The sequence below is a fragment of the Vidua macroura genome, chromosome 2, assembly GCF_024509145.1.
Source record: "Vidua macroura isolate BioBank_ID:100142 chromosome 2, ASM2450914v1, whole genome shotgun sequence".
NCBI lineage: Eukaryota > Metazoa > Chordata > Aves > Passeriformes > Viduidae > Vidua > Vidua macroura.
Window position 1 is genome coordinate 75445548 of NC_071572.1, and position 27969 is coordinate 75473516.

General features: G+C 44.7%; 1 protein-coding gene across 1 annotated transcript; it reads left to right on the forward strand.

Moving 5' to 3' along the window:
- The first annotated feature begins 128 nt into the window (after positions 1-128).
- Positions 129-27801, forward strand: LOC128803203 (alpha-2-macroglobulin-like protein 1). The gene is made up of 37 exons (XM_053969879.1): positions 129-216; positions 847-1030; positions 2185-2220; positions 2556-2700; positions 3347-3399; positions 3709-3729; positions 4141-4300; positions 4920-5004; positions 5396-5507; positions 6746-6854; positions 7352-7461; positions 8240-8404; positions 8685-8909; positions 9799-9862; positions 10320-10465; positions 11040-11186; positions 12388-12561; positions 13563-13668; positions 14222-14330; positions 14425-14650; positions 14869-14995; positions 15136-15257; positions 15432-15483; positions 15803-15886; positions 16377-16553; positions 17778-17859; positions 17956-18112; positions 19496-19570; positions 20325-20478; positions 21917-22098; positions 22514-22729; positions 23972-24093; positions 24833-24923; positions 25576-25644; positions 25899-26001; positions 27148-27189; positions 27609-27801. Exons 1-37 carry the CDS (start codon positions 155-157, stop codon positions 27632-27634), a joined length of 4320 nt encoding a protein of 1439 aa, XP_053825854.1. The 5' UTR covers positions 129-154; the 3' UTR covers positions 27635-27801.
- Positions 27802-27969: the final 168 nt, after the last annotated feature.

Below are 27969 nucleotides of genomic sequence, written 5' to 3' on the forward strand. Positions count from 1 at the left end.
TAGCCTAGAAAAGATATTATCTCCATATATTAACTCCCCTACTCTTTGAACCTAGGAGTACCTGAGGGGGTATTTAGGATTGCTCCAACCCATCAGTACATGTAGTTCTCTCCTCCAGTGTGGATCTTGTCAGCTGTGTGTCCCAGCCTGAGCAATGGGAGCATCACTGCTCCTCTTAGCCCTGACCCTATTCCCAGCTGCAGCAAGCCTGGAACCGTGAGACTCTCTCCTTTTGATTTCGGGGGGCTTGGTGGAAGGGTCTGTCATTGAAGGGTGGTGCTGAGGGGCTGCACTCTTTGGCACCCCAGAGCTGGATGGTGGGGACCTGGCTCCCAAGGAGGCTGAGCAGAAGCAGCTCCTGCAGAGTCCTGGGCATTGAGCACTGCCGCAGGGGCAGCTCCCGGTGTTGGCTTGTGCAGGAGCTGCACTGCACACACCACAGAGCTACAGAGGCCACAAGGGCTCTGCTTCTGTTCATGCTGTGCTGGTGGGGGTGAAGTCTGGTGTGAGGATGGAAGCCTAATGCCTCAGCCACTGAATGTTTGGCTTCTTTGGCTTCCTCACACAGCCTTGCTCTGTGTACTCGCAGCTGGAGCATCGTGGACTGGGCAGCTGTGTCCTGGCTGGTGGCAGGGTGGTGACACAGAGAAATTGGGAGTTCTCTATACTGGACATATTCCTCCTTTCTCGTTTGAAAAGGAGCTTGAAAGCATTAAACTTCCTTCAATGCAGTCCTCCAGACATTTCTCACCCTTGGTCTACCTCTTCATGAAAGCAGAGAGATGGATTCTGGCCTGTCCACCTCAGCCTCTAACTTGTTTTTGAACATGTACTGCTCTCTTCTAGTCACTACATGGTGGTGTTCCCTGCTATCATTCAGCAGTCCCAGGAGGAGAAGCTCTACATTCACTTCAGCTCCCTAACTGAGGATGTTCACCTGGCTGTCACCTTGCAGACAAAAACCCAGAATCACACACTGGTGGAGCGGGATGTGGAGAAGCCAGGCACTTTTCAGAGCATCACCTTCCAGGTGAGTGTGGATGTGGCTACTGATTTGACAGGGGATACTTTCATGTTCACAGAAGAGCACGGCACTTCTCTGGGTACACTGTCCTTTTCCTTGCCATAGGTTCCAAGCAGGCTAAGTATATTTCCCTACCAGTGCTAGGCAAAATACAACAGTGTCCTGGAGTCTAAGATAGTAGGGCATCTTTCCTATGTATAGAAAGATTTTTATAGAAAAGAACAGATTTTTTTGTATCTGTATCAACACATTTCATCCTACATAAAGCGTGGTACTAAACATTCATTTTCAGTGTTTTGTCCCTAAAAGTGCTTGTATATCACAGCAAAAGTCAATGCATCTACATTGCCAGATGTAGTTGCAGCCTGCATAGACATTGAGCTTGCTTTAATTTAGCTGTGATGGTGCCGGTACCCACAATGAACTGAATTTCACCAAGGATATTTCTGGATATTTCTGGAGTGGCTTGAGTTCCTGTCATTGCTAACTGCTGTAGTTAGCTTATCTAGACACACTGACTACAGAACTTTCAGCTATGTTTCTGGAGAGCCATGGAGATGTGTGTGGTGCTGAGGCTCTACAAACTGCCCCATCTTCCTCAGCACTGCACAAAGTCACTGTGCCTATGCCCTGATTGCCCTGCAGACTCAGCAGCATTCAAGGAGGGGCTGTAGTCACTTTTTGGTTTTTACATCAACATGACAATAATTAACTAAGAGTTTGGTGCCAGCCCTTGGGAGAGAGCAAGTCCTGGTTCTGGAAAGCCAAGGAAATCTGCTGTTAGCAAAAAATAAAAACCACCAAAAAGATCTTTCTCCTGCTGAGCTCAATCTTTCTCATGCTGAGATGTCCTGTGTTTGCCTCATCAGTATCCCATTTCCCTTTACTTCAGATCTGACTTTCCTGTGGTTTACTTAATTCCATAAAACTCTCACATTTCTGTTAAGTGGGAGAATGACATGTTAGACAGTTCACTATTAAGTTCATGAACAAGACAATGACTGCTTCTCCCTAGAATCACAAGTGGGTTATGGAGTCATATCGAAGAATTTGGATTCTGGAGTTTGGGGATTTTTTAACAGTGAGATGATGTCATATCTGTGATAAGATGCAAAGTTTCTGATTAATTTTTTTCCATTTCCTTGTGTCAATCAACCTAGGTGCCAGACCTCATGTTAATTCCTGAGAAAACAGAGGTAGGATATGTCTCTTCTCTATCTCTGCTCTTACAAATTAGAGGGCTTCAGACTCTCCCTGTGCCTGAGCCATGTTAATGTTGGAGATGCAGGGTGGGAAAGATAGTAAAGAGGAAAAATAAATGTGCAAAGAGGCAAACATGACAAGCAGAAAGGCAAAGAAAAGGGAATGAAGAAGCTGGACAACAAAAAGAAGACTGTGGGAAAGGAGAGACTTAAATCACAGGAGGTGAAAGGAGGAGGGGGACATTGGAGATTTTGGAAGGATAGGTGCCTCTGGTTCTCTTTCAAACTCTTTGTAGTCTGAGGTAATTTGTTCTTTTTTAACCTGACAGTCAGAGGAGGTGGCTTTTCTGCATGTCCTGATCCACAGTGGAGACAATGTGCTCCTTGAGGGTGACAAAAAAGTTCTGGTCAAGCCCCAGAAGAATATAATTCTGATAGAGACAGACAAGGACTTATACAAACCTGGAGAAACAGGTAAGGCAAGAAGGCAGCATATGGAAATGGGGAGGGAAGGGTCAAGATAGCAGCCACACATGGAGGGAAGATTTCACCAAGTGCAGCAAGCTAAGGCTGTTGGAGATGGAAGGGGGCAGATCTCTATTATCCAGTGTTTCTAGGAGCAGTTTGACTCAGGATTTCCCCTCTAAGGTGTGCTACATCAAATTCCCAGCCCGCTGCTCCTGGGTGTTGTTTTGGTGCCATATCTCCAGTGAGACCTAAAGGGAAAGACAGGACTCTCCAGGACACTGGACAGCCTTGAAGACTGTTGTTCATATTTGAGTAAAACCTAGAGTGTCAGTTCCAAGCTGTAGAATTACAGAGTCCCCACCGTCTTCACGATATGCATGGACTGCAGACAGACCTCACTATAGACAAGCCCACTGTTTACCCCAGCTTTGTAATCTCTCTAGGTAAAGGCAGTGGGGTTCTGCAGCACACAGCTGTGTATAAGCCTCCCAGACAAAGCCCTCAGGTGTGGGAGATGCTGGGGAGGGCTGTTTGGGAAAAGACCTGAGCATCTCTGAGGTATGAATACTGGAGCATGGAAAAGGAGAAGCAAGTTTGTGCAAGGACATGTTGCAGCCAGAATGCTTTACCATGTTTTTCTTTATATCTGCAGTGAAATTTCGAATTGTGAACCTTGATGAGAACCTTAATGTCATTAAAAATGAGGTGAGTATCTCTTTGTGCCTTCCTAGAAGACGGAGCTTCAGCATGAAACATGTTGAGAGGCCCATGAAAGAGATATCTCCTTTCATGCCTGTTAAACTATAAAAATAAATTATCCTAGGAGGAAACCACTCATCCACTGGTCCCTTGGAAAAAGATGGGTGTAAGCTGGCACAGATGGAGGAGGAGACATACTGTGGGGTCTGGATGGGGCAGAAATTTTTGCTGAGGGACCCATGTCAGGCAGAGTTCTTATGGTTCACATGGATAATGTTTTACAAAACTGAGATTGTGTTTCTCTTGTTTTTACAGTATGCCCAGATATGGCTGCAGGTAAGTGACAAAGAAGTGACCAAAGGGATGTATCTGTCTACTATGATCTTTCACTCTCAGAGGTGTGCCACAAGTGTAACTTCATGAAGTTATGGTTATAGTTCAGGTTCAGCCAAAGTTTTTTCTGTGTGGTCAGCTTCTATGTGGTCAGCACAGCTTCTTCTCCTTCCCACAGTGTTATGATGTTGCCACTTCAGTAGCTTTACTGTTCTTGGCAGCTTCTGTAATTCCTAAGTTTACTAAAATAATACTGGAGGGAAGCAAAGGTATCTCTCCTGGCAATCTGGAGTCCTCTCTACTGGGTCAAGTTGAAGCCCTTGTAGTGCCTTCTTGTGCCTGAGTATGGCTGGACCTGCCAGGTACATGTGCTCCCAATGTGACTTGTGGCTCTGAGTGCCCTTTCCCAAACAGGATCCTGAATACAACCGTGTTGCTGAGTGGCTGAATGTAAAGTCAAATCACGGCATTGTGGATCTATCCTTCCCCCTGGCGTCTGAAGCATCCCTTGGGACCTATACCATCTCAGTGCAGCAGGACATGGCTCAAAAAGACTTCAGTGTTGAAGAATATGGTGAGACTCCAGCAACAGAGGGGAGGGAAAAGCAGTGTGTGTAGCTGGAGGAGAGAGCAGGGTGATGCAGCTGTGTTTATCCCACCTTTTGCCTTAGGAGAACAACAGAATGGACACAAGGATGGATGGGTCTGTGTGCCCACCTCACATAGGGCTGGAGGTTCTGCAGCTGCACAGGGTACAAAGGAGAGGCCGTGGGCTGACATCTCGCTCTGCCTGCATCTGGGCCCTGTAATGAGCATGTTTTGCTGCTCATTGTCACGCTTTTCTGGGCTAGGTTTGTCATCCACTCCAGTCAGCTGCTGTAATGGGAAGTGGAATCATGCCTTGGTCGCATTAATTGGCATTGGAAAAGACAGAACCTTGTGCCATTTAAGCGTTTAAGCTTGCCTGAGCTGGAGTAGAAAGCAGTCCCATGTGCAATTGCAGCAGCAAGTATGGGGTGGTGTGGCTGGAGGGAGTAACTCGACTGCAGCATGGAGATGAAGAACTGGGGACGTCACTGTCTTTCCCTCATCTGGACTGCAGCTATAACACAATTTCTGTCAGTGTCCATACTCATCCATACCATCCATTGTTTTTTTTTTCCTCAATCCTTATCTTACTCTCTTCCATACAGTGCTGAAAAAATTTGAGATGAAAATCGAGCACCCTCCACATATCACTACATCAGATGAGGAATTTCAGCTGGTTGCCTGTGGCAAGTGAGTACATGATACCATTGTGATCTCTGCCCTTTGGCTCCACTGTCACCTCCAGATTGCTCATGAAAAAGAAGTGATCTTCCATTTATCAGTATGATCTTTTTGCATTACCCTGTGTCTTGGGGAGACACATCACACTCTGGAACGGGCTCCTTCTCACGCCTGGTCACTTACCGTGAGGCTGAAGGACACTAAAGATGCTGGGTATAGTGGGTGGAGAGGGATGCAAAATGATTTTAAAAGATGAGCTAAAGTTCCTGAGCAAACAAGGTACAAAGCAAAGCTCTCCAGGCTCCACTTCCCCTGATGAGGATGGGAGGTGTCCTATACCAATATTTCTGCTGACAGTCAGCAGACTATCTTTGGTGAATGTTTCTCTCTTTTGACATAGGTATACTTATGGGAAGCCTGTTCAAGGGAAAGTAGAAATTATTGTTATGACGTACTCCCAGAACATGAAAGGCAGTTCTACAAGTTCAGCGATTCAGAAGCAAAACAGCTGGGTAGGTGAACAAATAGGAGATCAAAAGTGTCTGAAAATATCTTTCTGCCCCCTTAACCTGTCTCCATGCACCTCAGATGGGCACCAACCTGTCCAGTCTGGTGTCTTCCCAGTTGCTGGACATGATCAGACCACTGATTCCTCTTCCCATAACCCCGTTGCTTGAATTACTGCTCTAGCTGTGCGTTCCTGACTCCGTGCTTTGGGAGAAGGTGTAAGCCATGGGAAGCAGTGGTGCCTGGGACCCTTCTGTATCACATTGTGTGCAATCAGATCACCCCATCACTGGCCTATTCAGCCCTGTGACCAGGCCCACCAATAAGCAGGCTATCAAAGCATCACATGGACTGTGGATCCGTGCCCTGTTTCTCGCTCTATCCCTGCACGATGAGTCATCTTAAGCTTGCTAGTGTCTGGTCTGAAATTATGTCCATTGCTGGTTACATTTTCTTCTCATCTGTGTCCATTGTTTTTTGTGTTTGTGCTTTGCATTTGTTTTTTTCCCACGGGTTTCAGATGCAGCTCTTTTGGCCTGAGAGGCACAGGAAAATATTTCTAAATGTCAGACCAGCAGCAATGAGCCAGAATATAAAAATCTAGCTGGATCTCTGCATCTTTTAAAATGCACTCCAGCTGGAATGCTGTGTAGTCTTAGCTGTGCAAAACATCAGCTGAATGCCAGCTCCACATGGCATGCAAGAGGCCCTGAAAGGTTCTGAGGAGCACTTCACAGGCATGGCTAGAAACACTGGCTATACCTAGGCTCTCCCTCAATTATTGGCAAAACTCCTGCCATCTGTACCTGGCAGGATGCCTGTGTTTAATATGGCTATGTCACAGGAATGGTCATGTCTGGAAAGCCACACTGTCAGGCTTTATTAATCAGGGCCACAGCATTCAGGGAGACCTTTAGCTCACATAATAAAATTCATGCCCTCTCAGCTACAGGATTTGGGCTGAATCCAGTCTCCTGAGATTCTCTGTGACATAATTAACCCTTATGTGATTTGCCTTAAGTACTTTGTTTTTTGCCACTTTTTTTGGTGATTGTTTAATCCAAGCATATTGATTTTCTTTTCTGCCTAAGGTATCCATGATGGGTTTCTACAGTTAGGATTTGGGAGCTTTCCTCTATTCCAAAAATATCTGGAAATACTTCTTTAGGATTGCTTGGTGTCTATGGAACAGTTTATCTTCCTCCACACCACACTCTTTCTCTGTGTTCTCCTCTCTGTGCAGACAAATAAGGATGGCTGCGCTACTTTCACAATAAAGACAGAAGCTCTGGAAATAAATGGAGCTGACAGCTATGTAATTGCAGAAGGAAAAATGGTAGAAAATGGAACAGGTACTGGATAATACATTCTCTTCTTCACAGGCAACATTTTTGGTTTTGGTGTTTACATGGCAGTGGAATTTCTTTTGAAAAAGTAACTTGAGGGTTCCCAAATCTTCTGTCATGGCAATAGTCTCTATTCTAGTACCTCTTCCATCTGTGTTTACCAGATTTCCTGATCTTCTCCACCGTTCACCTCCCTTCACATGTGTATAACTTCTTAGTGATTGCCTGGACACCAGGGTGTTCCTCAGCCAGTTGCAAAATGCTGGACTGTTTATAACTAAACAGTCATTTAGTTTCCCTTTATCTTCAAAAAGTATAAACAAATAAACATGTAAACAAATACTTATAGGCTACTATGCATCATGTCATGAAACAGGAAGCCCAAAAAGCTTCATGGAATCATATCCTAGATAAATATATTTTCTCTCCTAAATTTAGAGCTTACTTCTGCTTCCCTAAGAGCACTGCTTCAGATTCAACAGATTTTTCATCTCTCCATCCAGGAGCCCATTCTGTGGAAATGGCTCAAATTCCTGTTGCAACGATAATGAAATCTATAGAATTTATCAACCGCCATCCATTCTACAAACGAGGGATACCGTACACAGGGAAGGTAACATATATGGATCCCTTCTCTGCTCAGAATGCATCACAGATAAAACCTTTTGTAGCAGGAAAGGAACAGTCTCCAGGAAAGTAAATGCTGCTCTGCTGGCACCCAGAAACTAGGAGTGAAGCCTCCTGTAGAAGAATTTTTTTTCTCCCCATCCTAACATAGTATATTTCCTGGACTGGAATTCTGGGGCCAGCTGCAGTTTCTGGAGGCTTCCCCAGGAGCATCTCCTGAAACTAATCTGTGCATATGGGATGGGGGTGGTGTCAGCACCATTCCCTTTGGATGAAAGCTCAGGGTAACTTGGCAGAAATCTCTAAAGCCTTGCATATCAGTTCACCGGCACTCATTTCTGACTCAGATGCCCTGGGTGATGCTAGGACTGCTGTCCTGGGGCTAGAAACACTTTCACCTGGGCTAGTACTGACCCCAGTATGGAGGGCAAGGAACAACAAGAGTTAAGTTGTTGGGGACAAATCTCTTTCTGATCATCAAAGATCCTACAGCATTGTCCAAGAAACATCTCAGGATCTGAGGAATTCACCTTTTCCCCCAGTAGAGGTGTCTCATTTGCCTGTATTACTATTTTGTTCCAGTCCCGAACAGCCTCAAATTGTTGGTTTCATGTGTTTACTGGACTTTTATTTAGATCTTTCCAACTGGTCTGAAAGCTAGAAGGGCTGAGGGAACCCAGTGATAGAAGCAATTAATATTAAGCACTGGCAAGTGCCTCAGAATCTGGCACAACGGGGTATTAACTTCCTCCCCTTCCCTACAGATGTTCTGTCACAGTGCAGAGTCTCCCCTCAGAAATGAAACAGTCCATCTAATAGTTGATGTCAATGATGAGAAGACACAGCTGTCACTCCTCACAGATGAGGAGGGGGAAGCTCACTTCACACTGGATACCACCAGTTGGAACAGCACGATGGTTTCTCTGAGGGTGAGTACCAGCCACTGAAAATATTTTGTCTGGTGTGGGGTGTGTCCCATGAAAAGATAGAGAAAAAATGAGATTGTGGTCAAATTTAAAACTCTTGCTAAAACTTTGTAAGAGGAAATCTCATAAGACTTTAAAATGATGTTTCAACAAATTATTTTAGGAGTACAGATGTGCAGTCTGACATCAGCTCAGGTGATAACAGAGTTTCAGCAGGTGTACAAGCTCTCTTGCATCACTTGATACTAATTGTATTGCCCCCTTGTGTTTATGTGCTCGGAAGGGTACCTACAGCCCTCCAAGTGATGACAGCTCATTTTCTGGTGAAATTGAGGGAGATGACCTCCACTGGCTGAAACCTTTCTACTCTGAGAGCGACAGCTTCCTTGAGATCAAGGCCAAGAATGACGTGATGTCCTGTGATCAAGAGCAGGAAGTGCAGGTGGATTATATCCTTTCCCAGGATAAACTCGGCTCTGAAGAAGATCACATTGATTTCTACTACTTGGTGAGCACAGAAGACAGCTGATTCTCAGGGCAAGATTATCCTTACTGGCATTTTATCCTTTTCTCACAGCACAGAGATATTAAAAGGAAAGGTAAAGCTACTCCTAGACAATCAGTTTGTGGCTTCTGTTCTGCCCAAACCTGCACCTGCTTTCCAGTTCCTGGACCTGCTCCTAGCCTCCAGCTGCGTTGCTTTGTTATCCATGTCTTGACCTAAGCCTTGGTGATAGGTGCCTGCCATTTGCCATACTTCCTCTTATGTCCATATGGATGGCAGTGGCTGGCTAGACCAAACTCTGCCCAGAAGCTGTGCCCCAGATGTCTATCTGTGTCTGGGGCAATCTGTCTGAGAACTAAGAGGCAATCTCTGGGGCAGCTGACATTCCCCCGCCTGTATCTTTGCAGGGAAAAGCTTGAAAGGCCCTTGCACAGGGCCTTGATACACACCAGAGGTATGCAGTAGCGCTTGATGAAGTCCACTTTCAAGAAAGTGAGTCGAAGCAAGGGTGTGACTAAAGCCTAGCCGAGAGTTTGTGACTGTCTTGGTTACTGAACTGGACTCATTTGTACAACCAAAAAGTACTGGATCCTTGTAATGCAAAGATCAGAGTTCACTGGGCCTTAAGAGCATAGCTTCATAGCCCATAGCTTGAGAAGTACCTCTGACTTTGCAAGCAGCCCCAGCTTCTATGGCCTAACCAACACCTCTCAAGTCCTACCCAGCTATACCATCAGCATCTCTGCTGCAGAACTCTGCAGATCATGTCCTGCCAGAGGAACTTCTGGGGCAACATTTGTCAGATGTCATTCTCTCTTCCTGTGTTCTTTTCACACTTTCCTCATGCTCTTAGAATTCAGACCCTTGAATGGTGCTTCTCTTTGTTCTTCAGGTCATAGCAAAAGGCAAGATCCTTTTCAGCAGAGAGAAGAAGGTGCCAATTACCCAGCATGAGAGTGAGTAAAAACATTAGTTAACATAAGTTAAGTGTCTCATAACACACCCCAGAAAACTGACCACTCTCCAGTGACTCTGTCTGCAGGTGTTATTCTTATTCACAGGTGGGAAATATTGAACTGAGTTCTTAGTGGTAATCCTTCTCATTAAACCAACACAATCTCCTCTCAATTCAGTGTCTTTCTAGGCAACTGTCCTCCTTCTGTCTTGTCTAATTGATCTAACATCCAATCTTATGACTTTGCTGCTTACTTGTACCTTTGGAGAATACATGAGTCAAAGAAATGGCTGGTATGCTTGGTTTATTGTTAATTTGTGACATTGTCTTCGTGGGGTGTTCTTATCTGCAAAGCAGAAATTATTAAGTCGCTCTTTTGATTCTTAATGTGTGTCCCACTCCAATTAGTTGATTTGTTTGGATGTTGTCCCTCTCTTCCTTGCTGCTGTCTAGTGCAGATCTGCAGGGCTCCTTCTCATTGACTCTGCCTGTTGGCAATGAGTTCCTGCCTGACATTAACCTTCTGGTGTATGCTGTCTTCTCGGATGGAGAGGTGGTGGCTGATGTGGAGCAGTTTGAAGTAGAAATGTGCTTTAGACATAAGGTGAGCAGAAATCACACAAGGAGTGTGATAGCATTGTTGATGTGCTCTTGTCTGTTGTAGTTCCTGGTCCTGTTTTATCCTCGTCCAAATGGTATAAGCTGGATATATGCAAAACCAGATGCCCAAGTATTTTGGGTGAGAAACAAGACAGGTAACCTCCTTCTCCCTGAATTCCTAGTCCTGCTCACCACAACACCAGCTGCCAAGCTTTGCTCAAGGAGTAAACCAGGTCCCCTTGAACATTTCCCCCCCCCCCCCCATTCCCTGTTACTGATTTAGGAACACACTGTCCCTCATACGCTCCCTAACAGAGAAGAGAAACCTGTTTGCTTAGCTCCCTGTGGTACTTCTGGGTCAGAGGGCAGTTGATGTGTGCTGGTAGAGGAATTCTGGCTAGGGCTGTGTGCACTGCAGCCCCTTTAACCTTCCCAATGGATTTCCAGGATGGCTTGATTCAGCATCTCATCTTCCTTCCCTACCTTATTCAAATCTTTCCCTCTGCAACCCAGACATATAAGAGTCATAGGGTCCCATTCTCCAAGGCTAAGACCCCAGACCTTGTCTTCTTTTGCAGGTGGCACTGGAATTCTCACAGAAGGAGGCGATCCCAGGATCACAAGTCAGACTGAACCTCAAGGCTGCTCCAGGGTCTTTGTGTTCTGTGCGAGCTGTTGACAGGAGTGTCCTCCTGAAGAGGAACGGAACCCTAACAGCAGAGAGCGTGAGTGCAGCCTGCCATGTCCACCCTCCTAACGTCTGCCTGCCTTCTGCCTCCATGCATGGGTGGCAGGAAGCCCACAGTACGTCCCAGGACAGCTGCAGTGTTAGGTGGCTGCCCTGCCATGCCCCTTCTTTGGCCTCTTCTGAGCAGTTATGGGGTGATTGTGTTTCTCATCCTCAGCTCTGTGCTGTGAGCCTCTGCCTGAAGGGTGGTGGATGCTACATGGCACTGCAGGGGGAGGCAGGGAGAGCTGCTTCAAGGAAATGCTGGTGCTTTTTGCTTGGAGGGAGAGTGCTTGGTAGCCTCCCTCACATCCACATCTCTGCTTTACCATCTTCCACCAACCAGTAAGGTTAAGCCTTTAAAATGGAATTTTGCCCTGGCAGGGTCCTCCTATCCCTCTGCCCCAACCCCTGCTGAGTTATAACCATGTGACAGATCAGTGTTTTGGAGCAGTTCTTTAGAAAACAGTAGCTAGACAAGAGCACACAGTGGCTGGCAAAAAGTGGTCAGTATTTTGTCAGCACCCAGGTGGATTCTGAGAATCAGAAGGGTTGGAGGCACCTACCTTAAAGCAGTTGTGTGTTTCAGAGGAACTAATTTAAAACTTGGAGCAAAACTACTGCAAAAATTGAAAATCTTAATATAAATCCACAATGTGTACCGGAGATAAAACAGGTGTATGCCTCATGCAAAGTTGTAAGTTAAATTATAGCAGTACAGGGTGTTACAAAGAAGCCTCACCAAATCCAGGGGGACGCACTACACCTGTTGATGGGGCCCACAGTGTGATCTGGTGGTCCATTTCATAGGGATGCTGTCCTAGTGCAGAGCACTTGCATCATCTGCTAACAGGTGTTTAAAGTAATAGTCTTTAAATATGTAGATCAGATGTACCAATGCCTTGTGTTTAAACTGAAGCATTTTTATCCTAATTTTGCACCCTAGTGTTGAAAGGCTTGAACTGTCTTGCAGCCTAAAAGCTGCTTGTCTGCATCCACTGCTTGGATTTATGTCCTTTAGTATATATTATCCTATATATGTCCTTTATATTATGTCCTTTGATGTAAGCTGGGTTAGTGCTAACTTCCTCAACTGCAAAGCTCTTTAATATAGAATAGAGGGCAACAACCCAAAAGTTTGACCCATACATGTGGCTGTTGGCCAGCTCTGTTTGAAGGCCTGTGATTTTATGTTGCAGTTGTATGAGGAAATCTTCACGGACAGCTTCATGGTTGGAGGACGAGGCTTGCCTTACCGCCTGGAAGACTTTGAGGCATACCCTTGCCTGCCCCAGCAGCCCAGACCCCACAAAAAGGCTCAGATCGGTGCACCATGGTACCAAAGTGAGGCTGATGTCTATAACCTGTTTAAGGTGAGTGCCTACACCTCTTCTAAACTTTTCCTGTGCTAGTGAAAATATGCTGTCCTGAATGCCTGCAAGTAGTCATCTGTTCCTTGCTATCCAGTGTAGCCACACTCATTTGGGGAAAGTTGTGTAAGCATAGTACAAACCACCTGATAAAAAAAAGATTGTGTAAAAATGAACAAATTTACTTCAGGCTCCCATAACTACAAAGTGGTAGTGGCAAGAATACAGCAATAATACCTGAGCACCTCACCATATTCTGACCAATCACTGCTTGGCTATTATTGTATTTACAAACTGCTTTACTCTGTTTCATTGAGTAATCATTGAGCATCTGTATTCATTGAGCATCTCCTTACTTATCCTCAAGCATTTTAAATAAAATGAAGTCTTTCACAGTTTGGCTTTATAGCTAACTGTCAAGACAAACAACGAAATAAACCAACGTGCTAACAAGCATGATAGCCAGAAAAGTGTTAACATGTCTGCTAACTGAAATGCGAGAAGTGCTGCTTCTGGCAGAATGCTCTTTAATAAAATATATGCAAGTTGAAGCACCTCAAAATAGGAGAAGACGGTAACAACACACTGAAAACAACACAAACGTAGACTGAATTGCATGGGTTTCTTAGGTTGACAGAACTCTACCATACAAATACAGACCCTGATTCCCTTCAAAAGGCATGTTACTGTGCTGTCTCCTAGATGCTTATTCCTTAGACTGTGTGTCATTGTTAGGGTTGGGCATATGAAGTGTGCATCTAGTTGAAATCTACTTGTATGAGAAGTAATAGTTGGTCCCAGTATTCCTAAGAAACTGGTTTCCTTTCCTCATGCACTGGTCAGAGTCTAAACCACAAGGTTATGCATATAGGTATAAACAAGCAGCCTTTAAAAGTGTTTCACCACTGGCCACCAGCCCCCATTTGATACCCATGATCATGAGAGTCAACATTTCTTGTTCCCTTTTATTTATCAATGATTTGCTGTCTGTACTATTTCCCCAGAAACTGCGTATGAAAATATTTACCAACACTAGAATCAAGAAACCTGTTTCCTGTGCGCTTCCAGACTTTCATAAGAAGATATATCTAAGAAAACACTTTATGGTTGGTAAGGAACAGACACATCCAACTTCTTGAGTGAAGGGTCTTCCCTCTCCCAGTTCTGGCCAGCCTGCAGCTGATACAACTGACCCCCATCCTGCTGTGTTTCTTGTTTGTATATAAGAGCAACAAAGTTTGTGCCCATTTCAATGGACTTGATTTACAAATCACAGGTAGAAGCTCAAATGTCCATGCTTTCTTGTTGTCCCTGTGTTCACTGTTTTTCATACAGAACGTAGTGTGCTCTCTGCCAGCACTTTCACAGATCATTTAAAGGAGTGTGACTCCATTTCAGCATGCTGTCTCCGCTGGATCCAGACCAAATTTGGATCCATCAGACTGAGCCTTGGGCTAAACTCTATCCAGCTCTATCTCCCTAAAGCTCTGTTCCCCAAATATACCCACACTGTGTCAGATTCTCACTGAAACACCAGCCCTGTCCACTCATATTCTGTGTCACAAAACATTTGTGGTTTGTGTTAGATTACCTGTGAATGAAGAGCTAGTTTCACTTGTAGCTATATATGCTGTTTTCTGAGGTATCACTTGCTTTCTATCAGGCAGCCAAGCTACCCATGCTGATTCTAAACCTCACTCTGATGACAAGGAGAAGCCGAAACCACGGATGCTTTTCCCAGAGACCTGGATTTGGGATTTAGTGTCTGTCGGGTTGGTAACAGCCTCTGCCTTCCTTCCCCAGGGACACTCCTGGAGTATTCTGACTGCTTCTAAGCAAGTCCTTCTCTTCTGCTTTCTGCTGCAGGGGTGATGGACAAGCATCTCTCCAAGTTGCTGTACCTGACACCATCACAGAATGGAATGCCAACACCTTCTGTGTTGCTGATACTGGCTTTGGTTTCTCACCTCTGACGTCTCTTAGGGTCTTCCAGCCATTCTTTGTGGATGTATCACTGCCATACTCTGTGATCCAAGGAGAGACTTTCAGGCTAAAAGCCACTGTCTTCAACTACCTCAAGGACTGTATCCAGGTGAGTTCTTTCAAGCAAGTCTCCCCATATTACTGGTCTCTGTCAAAACAAAATCTTGAGCCCAAAAACAAGCTCTGAGCACCTCAGGAGCTCTTGATGCTGGCATCTGGGCCACAAAGCACAACCTCACGCTTTATGACCCAGGATATTTGCTGCTTGGTGCAGTACCTGTTACTAACACTAACCCAATGTGGGCTTGTACGTCCAACCACGCTCAGGTCCACACCACCCTCATGGAGACCCCAGAACTAAAGGTGGATGCCTGTCCAAGTTGCCAGTTCACCAGCTGCCTCTGTGCCAATGAAGCAAAAACCTTTGTGTGGAACGTGACGGCGTCGAGGCTGGGTGAGGCTGGGCAGAGGGATATGTGGCAGCTCCTGGGAGGAGGGGTGGAATTTGCCAACGTCTGCACGTCTGGATCTAATGCTTGTATATACAGCTGTCTACTGGAAGTGCTCAGCAACGTGTCCCTGTGCTCCTTGCAGGCAGAGTGAATATCACTGTGAGCAGTGTGGCAGAAGAGTCACACAGTCTGTGTGGTAACAGGATTGCTGTGACACCTTCGCAGGGAGGGAGAGACACAGTGATAAAATCTCTGCTTGTGAAGGTTGGTCACATCTCAGGGTGGAGAACCTCTGGGGACAGGGGTTTGTCTCCTGGGGCAGTCAGCAAGATGCTAAGAGGAAGTTTAGCCCCTTCTTGGACATCAGACAAACTTGCTAAGGCAGGGTGACTTCCTTTCCTGTCCTCCCTATCTGAACTACTCTTTCTCCATCTGCAGCCAGGAGGTGTCCTACAGGAGAAGACCCAAAATGCCTTTCTCTGTCCTGCAGGTAGGGGACAAAAATTCCTGACTGCCATTGATCATGAGACCAGGATGGAATGGACAGGGTTACTACAAATATCCAGAGGTGGGGGGGAATTAATCAAAGAGCAAGCACGGGTGGCACCATCCTATCTGGGAGAACAACCACTATAATTTGTCCATGTCAATCTTTTACCTGGCAAAATTTCCTGTATTGAGGCATTTGTTTGCAAGTCTTGGCTCCTGTGACTTGATGTCACATTTTGCTTCACCTGGGTCTCCTTGATGTTACACTTACATGAATGGCTTCTTCCATGGGATAAATGTCTAGGTTTTGCCTTCCTCAGATAACACCATCTCTGAAGAGTTCTCCCTGACTCTGCCTGCAGAAGTGCTGGAGGGATCTGCCCGAGTCACATTCTCTGTGATTGGTGAGAAAGGCTTTCCCTGCTCTTGGGTCTGTAGTGAAAAAAAACTTCCACAAAGCTTTGGTCTTATTGATGCATTGACCCTGCTCCTAATGACATCATTTGTAAGGGGTGTGATGTTTGCCTCAGAAATGTTGATAGAGTAATCTTTTCCAATATTTAAGTGAACCAAAACTATCCCTGCATATTTCCACCAACTTTGTCTCTGTAATTCCTTTCCCACCTTGATACCCACTCAGGAGCGACAGCTCTCTTTACCTTTCTTCAAACTTCCCTCAAGCTTCCTTTCCTCCTCCCAGAACCATGATGGCCTCCCTTCCTGTGCTGGCCTAAGGTAGGAAGGGTCACCTGAAATCTCAATCATGTCTGTTCAGGCAGGGACTGGCTCTTTTCTAGGATCCCAGTAGAGTTTAGGGAAGGGAGCAGTCCTTTTATTTTAAACTGCTCAGTGTCTGTGCTTTTCCTTTTTCACGTCTCTCCTCCCAAATGTAAGGTGACATCATGGGTCCAGCACTCCAAAATTTAGACCAGCTGCTAAGCATGCCCTTTGGCTGTGGTGAACAGAACATGGTCCAGTTTGCACCAAACATCTTCATTCTCCAGTACCTGAACAAGACTAAACAACTGAACCCAGAAATTAAGGATAAAGCACTGAAATTTCTGACAACAGGTAAATGTCCTTCTTCCTTCTGCTGCAAAGTGAAGCTGCTAGAAATCAAGAGTGTGGGACACAGATCTGGTGGGGAGCTGAAGGGCCGGAGTGGGAACAACTGCCAGAACTGTGACAAAGGAAGGTATCACAGAGAAAAGGGAGATGTCTCATGGAAAGAAAAGTTTCTGAAGAAAGCACAACTTGTCTCTGCTGGTAATTGAGGTACTAAGGCTGCTTTTCTGAGAAAGGTGTAGGTAATTCGTGATTTCCATCATTATGTAATGCCTGTTTGTTCCCTTATCAGTCCAAGGCTGACAGAAACACCTTGTGAAAAGATGGCATCAGCTGCTATTACATGGAATAAAGAGTAGCCTTTGGGAGTAAAGAAGAGTTCAGTAGCTTAATGTTTCCCTGTGTTTTAGAAACCAGATTTTGAGGTCATGTCAATTCTCTCCAGTATAATCTGAATTTAATATAGTGCCAGTGTTCATGTCTCATGTTGTAATATGCCTCACCTTTCAGCCTGCCAGTCTCCTTGTCTGGACAGGATTTGACTCCTTTTCTTTCCCCCTTTTTCTCTGGTACTGCAAGCATGTACTGAGAACATGTACACATATTTGGGAAAGTGGGGTCTACCCAAGAGAATGGCAGTGGCAGAGAGGAAAGACAAAGGGTAAACACTAAGGCAGTGAGGGGGGTGGAGGAAGAGCAAACAGATGCAGACAGCATTCTGCCCTGAAAGTTCAAAGGCATGGCTTTGTTGTTTCCTGTACATCCCATTAAAAAGTGCTTTGTTGAGTCCCAGCAGGCTAGGAGAAGTGCTGAAAAGCAATTAGTGTTTCATTTGTGTCCCCTCTAGAAAAAGCCTTCCTCCTCACTCCTACTACTATTTTTGTTCACAGCAAAGCCCCTGAGGGCTCCCTGGCACATGGGGAGCCATGAGGTGGCTAAGCATGTCACCCTTCTGCAAAACAGCAGGGCAGGAACCCACAGCACTTGCTCCAAACAGCTCCAGTAGTGCAAAGCAGCCACATGGCCACTTCAGCAGTGCTGTGCAGCTGCTTCTTGTCACGCTGATGCTGTGGGATGCACGGGGAGCTGGGGCTGGTGTCCTTGTCTCAGTGGCTCTGACTGTAAGATCTGGTGAAGCCTCTTGCTGTGAAGCCATGGCTTCTTCCTATGGCTAGGATACAGTTTGAGATGCTACAGGTGCTCACAATCAGCCACGTCCTCTTGTCACAGGTTACCAACGTCAGCTGCTCTACAAACACGATGATGGCTCCTACAGTGCCTTTGGGAAAGGTGATGAGCAGGGCAATACATGGTGAGTGACTAGAATTGCTATGTCACCCTAAACCTGTCGTCCTTGCTGGTTCATCTCCCGGCTGCGACATGGGATTCCTCTGTGCTCTGCTCACAGGCTGACAGCTTTTGTAGCCAGGTCCTTTGGGCAGGCCAGCTCTCACATTTACATCGACAAGGACCACGTGCACAGCGCTCTGCGCTGGCTGCAGAAGCACCAGCTGCCCACTGGCTGCTTCCAGAGTGTGGGGAAGCTCTTCAACAATGACCTGAAGGTATGGCTGCCAGACATGGGAGTGGGAGCAGGAGGAACTCAGTGTGTGGCATAGGGTTGCTTCCTCAGGCTTTTCCACTGTGAACAGTAGCACAAAGCAATGTCCCCATGGCTTAGCATGGCTAAGGCATCTTCCCAGAGCTGAATGAAAAACATGGCCTAAAACAGCAGTCATTTCCTCCCTGTGAGGTTTTAGACTCTTTCTTAATTTTCACTCTAGCCAAAAGACAACACAGCTAATTGTGCCAAGGCACTATGAGGGCACAGGGAAATGAGAAATATTTTTATATTTTAGTGCTTGTCTAGAATACCCTGGCTGGATTCTCCCTCTTCTCATACCTTATAGTGCCCAATACTCCATGTGCTCTAACACAGGATTGTCTGAAGACACAGTTGTCCCTCCACTGCCCCAAAATATGACTCCTCCTGGAGCTTGTCATCCCCCAAACGATCCCTGCAGTATAGCTGGAAATGCACCAAACTCTTGGTGAACATGCCCTAGAGCTTAGGTACTGAGCAGTGTGTGTGCAGTATGGCAATACTTGGGTTCATTGCCTTTGTAAAGGTATGAATAATCCACACAGGTCAGATTACAAAATTAAATACAAGGCATTAAATACATTAAATAGAAGGCAAATTTCTGAAAGAAAACAGGCTGCTACATTCATAAAGCAAAGGGTTACACATTTTTTCCTAAAATTTGGATGCAGTACAAAATAAAACCAGAATGTACATGTAGACTGTTCATCCTTGTCTGACTGTCATTAATTTCCCACCTTGAGCTTTCTACCTGAACAGAACTTTTTGGAATAGGTTTTGCACCTCCACCTGCCTCACACTTACAAAGTTTCTTCCAGACAGTGTGAATGACACTTCTTAGCATCTTAGCCCAATTTCCCCCTCTCATTTTAGATGTGTTCTTGTCTCATATCTGAGGATGTAAGCAGAACCTCCCCAAGAATGAATGTCCTCTGAGATGAAAAGCAGCTCCTGAAAGCCTGTTAAACACATATTAATCTGTAGTTTCTCAAAGTTAGATGACTTATATGTAAACTTGCATAACTTCTTCTTTATGATGCAAATCCTGCATCATAAAAACTTTATTCAAGTGTACAGTGGTAACATATTTAATAAATTGCTTTACAGTTGGTTTCATGCCTTTCTGTGAGAAGGGATGTCTAGGCTGTTTGAACAACATGGCTGAGACTGCCCTCAACAGCAAACTTTCAGGATATTCAGCAAGTGAGCTTGGAGTGCTTTCCTGTCCAGGAATGCCTAGAAGCACATTGCTGTGCTCTCTCAGATGCAGTTTTTGGGGCTATGCAATGACAGGCAAGCATTGGTTGGGTTTGTTCTTTTCTGATGACTGTCTGTGTGCTTGCAGGGCGGTGTGGATGATACAATCTCATTAACAGCCTATATTGCTGCTGCACTGGTGGAACTCCATCTGGAGAGGAATGTAAGTCACACCTAAACTCCTGCAGGGCCTGGGAGCATGCTCCACCATTCATTCCTCCCCTGGTTGGGAGCTTCAGGGAGTACCCAGCTTGAGGTGGTGAAAGATTCTGTCATTCCCACTTTGCTACACAATAAGCTAAACAGGAAAATTTGGACTTAGTGAGGAGTTCTTAATATAAATGGCCTGATTTGCAGCAAAGCAGAGCACTTGCTTTTCCCAGCTCATCTCAAGGGAAACAATTGTGTCTGAAAATAACAAAGGACTTGCAGGGAGAGGCAATGGTTTTCATTAAACTGATCAACAGAGCTAAAGGAGAAAAAAAAAGACTACTTTTCAGGTATGCACTGTGCCCCTTACCCCAAATAAAAGAAGTGATCTTCAAGACAAGTGTAGACTGTTCTAGAAAAAAAGAACTGATATTCCAGGCTTAATGGTACAATTCTAAAAACATCATACCCTTCAGGATCAGACACCCACAGCATGTGTCTCTGACAATTCTGAGCCAGCATGTTACCAGACACTTCCTACAGCTGGATTCTCCAGTGTATTAGCAATCCCCTATCCCTATGATAAGTCCAGCACACCTTTGCTTTCAACCCACAGTCAGTGATGCTTTGACCACTCTACCTCATGCTTCACAGTCCTGGGAGAGATGCTAGCACTAAAATACATCAAGGATGTGTCGGGGATAGATGTTCACAACAACATGGTGTTTGATCAGAGGAAATTCACTTGGTTTGGATTCCTTTTTCAGGACACCATGTTGGATAATGCCTTACGTTGCCTCAAGAAGGTAACACTTGATGAGACAAGCCTTTATGTCAAGGCTTTGATGGCTTATGTCTTCACGCTGAGTAAGGACATGGAGATGAGAAAGCAGCTCCTGGATATGGTACAGAAGGAAACTGGTAGGTTGTTGCTTTGGGTTCCTAGAGATCATGACTGTGTTCAAGGTCTGATATCTGTGGAATTTAATTGCAGTATTCTGGGAGATTTAGCTATTCACAAATACACTTTTGTGTCAGAAAAGCATAATTTATTCAAGCTACGACAATCTCTTGTTTTCTCAGACCCAGGAAATAATCTCTAATCAAAAGCAGCACAGGTCATCGATGCTTAATTTGTGCAGTTAAAATGCTTCTTTGTGTCACGGTGCTCCTGTCATTCTTCAGCAATTCATAATAGTACAAGAGATCTTGCAGAGCAAACTTGTTTCACCATGTCTGTTCAGGGCTGTTCAGGACATTTACTTGAAAAATTCAAACCTTTTAACTGCTTCCCCATTGCTGCTCTATTCAGCTCAGGGCCCTTGGGTGGGTGGGCCTTTACGGCTGAGCTGCTGAGCTTGGTTCTTCCTTTTGTCTCATTAGCTTGGGGAAAAAAATAGACTTCTGTCCTGAGTGAGGATGCTGAGGTGGGTGTTCAAAGCACCTAAGCCTATGGTTAAACAGTTGGTAATATTACCTGCATTGGTTTAAGTGAGTTCTTCCCCACATTTGCTTGTCTGGAAGTGCGGTGAACTACACTGAGGACTGAAAAGTAACATATTAAAAAAAAAACCAAAGGGAGAGAGGACTTTTCAGCCTGACCAGCTACCAGTGCTCAGTGTTGCTCACTGCATAGCCACTCAGGCTGCCAGCTGGAACAAGAAGGAGTAGAATTGCAGACATTCAGTGCAGTACTTGTTCAGAGCTGCCTCTGTAATAATACAAGAAGGAAAATACCTTCCATTGTGATAAACATAATGAAGGTTCTCTGTAGGGGACCTTAGCTAAATTCTGAAGTCTTGAGGCTGGTATTATGGAAAAAGTGATTTGGTGGTTCTTCTTTCAAAAGTGAAGGTTTTTTCTGAAAATTGACTTTGAATTTAAAAGTGTTTTAGGTTTTCACACTTGTACCATTGCAGAAGATTCCTACACAATTAAGCCTGGCACAATTAAGCTAAATTCTTAGCTGAATTTTGTTAGTCCCCTACTACCATTGCAGCAAAATATTCAACTGGACTCAGATGTGTTCAGTGCTTGTGAGCTTGGACCTGAAGTAGGAGCCCAGCTCTTGCTGAAGTTGCCATTCACTCTGTACTGCATAGTGAAGATGCCAGCAAAATCAGTTGGGTAGTCTTTTTCCTCCAGTAGCATGGTAGCAATTCGCCCTCAAAGACTGAGCAATTCTTGTACAATATGTACAAGTGACTGGAAATAGGTCCTAGAGCTTTTCAGCACAGGGGGTCCCGTTACTCTATGCTAGGCAAATGCAGAAACAGCAAAAATGCTGAAGCTTGGAACATAACTTTGAATATACAGGGATCTACAGTTCTTCTTTTCCACATATTTCTCCTCCCATCAGCACAGCTACTGACATCACAATCTGCTGATGAAAAGTCTTCTTCCATAATTGAGACAGTAGCCTACATCATCCTGGCTCATGTCTCCAAACCAGATTTGTCACTCAATGAAGCCTCGGTGAGCAAGCTTGTGCACTGGCTCAGTGCACAAAGAAATGCCTTCGGAGGATTTGCTTCCACACAGGTAACAAACCAGGGGAAATCATGGGGGAAAGAGTTGTTGTGCCTGGAGTGATGCGCACACCTCTCACATGCATGTCACCCTAGACCCATCCTTTGCAGACAAAGGTATATGAACCCTCTTTGGGAAAGGAAGTGCCATGGGGAAACTCTTCTCTGTGCAGTGTAACTGCGATTACCCAGGGTCTCTGGCACTGCTAAGCCCAGAGCTCACAAGCTGCCCGTTCCACATAACAGAAATCATCCTGCTGCCTGTTGCATAGACCCTACCTATATGCACTTAGTGGGATAGAGCCTGCCTGTGTCAGAGTGTGAATCAGGGCCATGAGGACTGTAGCTCTCTCCGCAGTCCCTGAACTGCTGTGCTGGGTCTTGTCCTGCATGGCCCCACAGCAAAGTGACTCTGACTCTCCCTCCAGGACACAGTTGTCAGCCTGCAGGCCCTCGCTCAATATGCAGCCCTGATTCCTCAGGAGATCAGAGATGTCAAGGTGGCAGTGAAAGGAAAGGGGGCTTCTCCACTGGAGTTCCATGTGCACAGGAACAACAAGTTGGTCCTGCATCAGGCATCTCTCCATGCAGACACAGGGACCTACACAGTGCAAGCAACGGGCAGTGGCTGCGTTTATGTCCAGGTGCGTACACGTAAGGAACAGAGCTCTCAGGTTTTGCCTCTGACTGCTGAAGAGAGGTTTGGCTTTAAGCAGGTACTATAGCCTCAAGTTCTGAGTAGGATTTTGCCTTCTAGGTAGAAACATGTCAAACTTGAAGGTACTCAGGTGCACTTTGTTTACAGGGTTTCATGTAACTATCTCTGGTATCTTCTAAGAAATGTCTCAGCTTTGCTGTCCTATCCTACAGAGGCATGTCATTACTAAGAGACCAGTAGATCTGAAGTTAGGAGTATAGAGACACAGAAGAGTACATGCTTCAATTTTGAGTGTGTGTTGTTGATGTGACTGCTTGAGGAGCTGGACACTGTGTATCTTCTGACACAAAGTTCTTTGGGTATTTATCACTTGCAGAGATGAGGAGTGATGTGGTACCACAGTCTTCTTATTCCAGTACACCAATACAATTGGTCCATCAGGAGGATACATCTTATTTTTCTGGCAGTTTTGATAGTTGTTCACTTGTGAGCCATTTATCCAGCAAAGAACTCAAGTCACTCCTTGTGAAAACCTTTTTTGCTGGGTCACTTCTGTTCAGATGATGCCCACAGAGAATCTTATTATGCTCACAGAGAATCTGCAAGCAATGTCTAAGCAAGGGGACACAACAATTATTAATTGTTAATGCATGCAGGAGGTAACTACAACCATACTGCTTGGCTACACTTGCATACAGTCAATGAGCATAAGACATCTGATGAGCACATGCTGGGGAGGCAGTCAGTCACCAGGCAGGTGGAGGAAGATTGGCCTATGCTGCTCTTTGAATGAGTGTGATCATCCTGCTTGCTGAATTGTCTTCTTCCAATTTTTAGTTCTTCTTTCTTAAGGGATTGTAATTGTTCTACCAGTATTTTCCCCTTGAGACCTAGAGCTACTATCAGCATGTCAAGTGCTAACAGTTACGCTTCTTTCTCCTTGTAGGGCAGTGTTTTAGCTAAAATGCTTCCTTGAACCTTAACAGATATATTTTTTTTTTTAATAAGACTGAGTGAGGCCTTGAATCACCGATAGCTGAGTCTCCAAGTTTTGGGTTGCATTTGGCAGGTGTATCTGATACAATGTGTTAAACAGCACATCTCTGAACAGAAAGTGCATCTGAGTCCAACTGTGTTAGCCAGCAATCCATTAAAGCCAGATGCACAGCTAGTGCTCTATTTGGGGAAACTCTGAATTTCTTCACAGAGATGTTTTCTCCCCCACCAGACAGCTTTGTACTATAACATCCCACCACCAAAAACAGAAGAAGTCTTTCTCCTGGATGTGGAAACAGTCCCAAGAGAATGTGATGGTGTCAGGAAAGAGTTTGGCATCCACATGTCTGTCAGGTATGAGATCCCTTGAGGCTCTTTCTTCAGTGGAAAAAAGTATGAACTCAGTTGTATGACTAGAACCCCATGAAAGCCTCCTGTCTGTAGAATCAGAGACACAGGATGACTCTCTTCTTCTCCATAGATCCCAAGGAGATTGTTAACTGAGAATTAAGGCCTGGAGAAGCATGGCAGTGCACTGATAGTGTCTTGCACAACCACAGCAACCATCTCAGGCACCTCAGCAGTCCCCAGAGCACCAGCAGCTGAGCTCCCGTGTTGGGGAACGCTTGGCATCCTGGGCTGAAGCAGCCCTGAAGTGCATCCACCCATAGTGTGAGACACAGCTGGAACTAGGCAGCAGAAACTCCAGTCCCTATCCATATTTCACTTGCCTGCATCTGTCTAGAGCGAGAGTCTTGATCTATATTCTCCATGCCTTACTGTCCTTACTGAAAGAGAACAATACAAACGTTTCCACTCTCAGCCTGTAAGAGCAAATGTCAGTTCCACCAGTTGGAGAGGGCAACAGGAAGCCATATTATTTCCACATTAACCATAATACTGCACAATCTGTGTCCCTATTGAGTGAGTAGATGAGGACCATTTTTTGTTCCTTTGTCCCACCAGTTAGACATACTGCTGAGCTTTCATATCACTGTAGGGCAGGGCAATGTTTGGAAGTGTCCATTATTATCTCCTAGAAATGCTGTGCTATCTTCCACATCTAACATGCTTCTCTCCTGACCCCCTTCAGCTATGTAGGGGACCGTGGGACGAGTAACATGGCCCTGGTGGAGGTGGAGATGCTGTCAGGGTTCATTCCGGTTCAGAGCTCTGTGAAAGAGGTAAGACTGTTCCTTTGGCTTTCCTTGAGGATATCAAAATCTGTTTTCCAGATGTAGCTCAGTCAGAAATATCCAAACATTTAAGAAGTATCAGAGAATGGTAATTACAAGTGCAGATATAACAGGCTATTTCACAAGGCAGCTTTCCACTTGCACAAGTGGTTATACAGTTTTTTGTGTTCATAGTGAGGATTGCATACACAGGAAGAGGTCAGAAAGAAGATGAAAAAGCACCTAGTTAGAATTACTTGGGGTGCATTGGGCCCCTTTGCACTTACCAGTGCCATTTTTAGGGATATTTCATAAAGTGGTGTTGAATCCCACGGAGTTGTTCAATGACGTGCTCCAGTGTTCCAAACAATAGCCGGGAAGATCCAACATAGCCTCGTACTAACCAGTTTTCCCTTTGCTACCAATGATGAAAGTAGGAACATGGCTCAAGGACACTTGTACCAAAACTGAAAAATATTTTCTAAGGCTTGAATGTGCTCCCAGCAATCTCAATGCCGAGGAAGGCAAACCTGACTAGTCCTCAGGCTAGGCTAAGTGCTTTTGTCAACAGTGGTTCACTGACAAATACCAAACCTGCTGTGAAACAGGGAAGGCCAATAAGCTGATATTAACCAAGCTTATCTCTTGCCTTCCCGTACAGCTGGAGAAGGTAACCCTTGTGAAAAAGACAGAGATAAAACCAGACAAAATCACAATCTACCTGGAGGAGGTAAGAGGAGGACCACAGGGAACTGCCCATTCAAGTACTAGCAACTGAAGTACTTTGCATGGGGACTTTTTGCAGATTAGAAATACAAATCTCTAGGCTGGTCAAGGAGGCTAAACTTTTCACAGAAGAGGAAGAGGGTGGAAGAACCTGGAAAGATAGGAAAAAAACCCTTTCATGCAGATGGAGTAAAGTTAGTATGTAGGTGATTTTGAGATGATCAGTGCTTTTCTGCTCACTTCCATTCTTCTCTCCAGCTGGGTGAGAGTTTTCTGAAGCTTAACATCTCAGTGGAACAAGATGTTGAAGTGCAGAATCTGAAAGCTGCAACAATGCACATCTATGACTACTATAAGCCAGGTGAGATTTCACTAACATTGGTGTAAAGTAACTATTGTATCCCTCACTCAGACAAAATTATGTCTGTGACCCTGATTCCATTTAACCCCCTCATTCCAGTGCACGTCCTCCTGCAACTTCAAACTTGGGTTTCTTCTGTACAAAACTTCAATATTCAAGTAGCCAGTTGCTTAAAAAAGTTCTCGAGACAAGGCTGCCTGGCACTATGATTATGTTGTGGGGTGTTACATGTTCCATGACTCTGTTTGTTTTCTTTGTCTAGCTTCAAGCTAGAAGACTTCTCTGACAATTTGCCATGACTTCTTCAGCTTTTTAGCTCTCTTGAGAATACTTAGGCATTTATTTAAAATCAGTACTACATAGTGCTACCCTGATCCACTAGAAGGCAGAATTTATTTGTATGCATTTCATGTATAGTGTAATAATCCTACCATCTATTGTGTCCTGCCATGTCTCAGAGGATAATAGGAAAATAATTTGTTATTCTTTAAAGCTCTAAATGAATTATGATCACAGAGAAGAGAGATCTTGATGATATTTTGAGTCTCTCTGATTATTCTGTGCTCAGTATGAGACAAAACAGCAGATGGAACACTAAGAATTATTTTTTAAAAAAATTTGAGAACAAAACAGAGATTTAGAAAGCAGCACTACGTGTCATATACTAAATTCCATTCTTGTTCCCCCTTCCACCATGGCAAGAAAAAGACACTTTTTAATCCAGCTATTACAGAGCTAAATATTGACAGCTAATATGCTCTCTTTCTGCTATTTCATCCTGTACAATAATTTTTGTGCTTAATACATACAATTTAAAGAGTGTTATCTGACATGAAAATACTAATTATCACTAAATAAGCTAGGCTATCAGGACACGCTGTGGAAAGGTTTTTTTATTTACAAAAAATGTCCTTGCATTAGAAGGTATCACTGTGCACAAGGTGATCTTTTATGGTTGTGTGGGGTACATATTGCGGGGAGAGATTACTGGCCTGACCCACTAGAGATGTTTCTTTGTTCCCGCATTCACAGTCTGAGGAGTGAAAAATTAAGGTAGTGGGATGGTTGTGCTACTGAGAAAGAAGTTTGGCACTACCCTACCACGCGGCCCTGCAGCTCACCACCCTGTCCCTCTTGTTTCTACAGATGACCACTTGGCAAGAGAATATGCTTTCCCCTGCAGCTCAGGTTAGTGTTAACAGGCTTCCAGCTGGGACAGGGCAGAGGACTGGTGGTAAGCAGGCAAAGCATCCCACCTCTGCTCTGCATTTAATCCTGTCATGTGATGTAGAGCCTTTTTGGACTGCAGGTTGAATTGGGATCTACTTATTAGTTGTGGGCACAGTTTCTAGTCCAGGTATTAATCTCAATGTAGACTAAGGCTTGAGCATACCATGGAAAGTTAAAATGATCTCTTTTTATTTCATTTCCATGCAGTCCTCACATCATCCCTAAGTACAACTAAGTACAGTCTAAGTACAACTGGAAATGCCTATGTCAATGATAAAAAGATGTTGCAACTCATCCCATGAGATCTCTTACTCTGCAGACACCTTCCTAAAAATTCATCAGTCACGTTGCCTTTTCTTTCCTCTTTCTTTCTACAGATGCCTCAAAGCAGGTTTCCTCCTAGTATGCTCTGACTCTGCAACCTGAGTTTTCTGCCTGCTCCAGCTTTCCTCTTCCCTGCTGTGTTGGAAACACCCTATTTCCTTTGCCCTACATTTCTGTGTGAAAACTGGCTTAATACACATAAGTTTGGGAGCAGGTGAAATAAAGTATGTGGAACCTGGAAAGAAGGCAGTGGCTTGACAGATGATGAAGATTTCAGTGCATGAAAAAGAGAGAAACACTCTGCGTGTTGTGGTTACATACTTTGCATTTGGTCACCATAGTGATTTAAATATCTCTCCTCCCCAAGTCCCATCTCTGAGCTCCCTTTTCAATTCAGTTAACTCAATAGTTGAT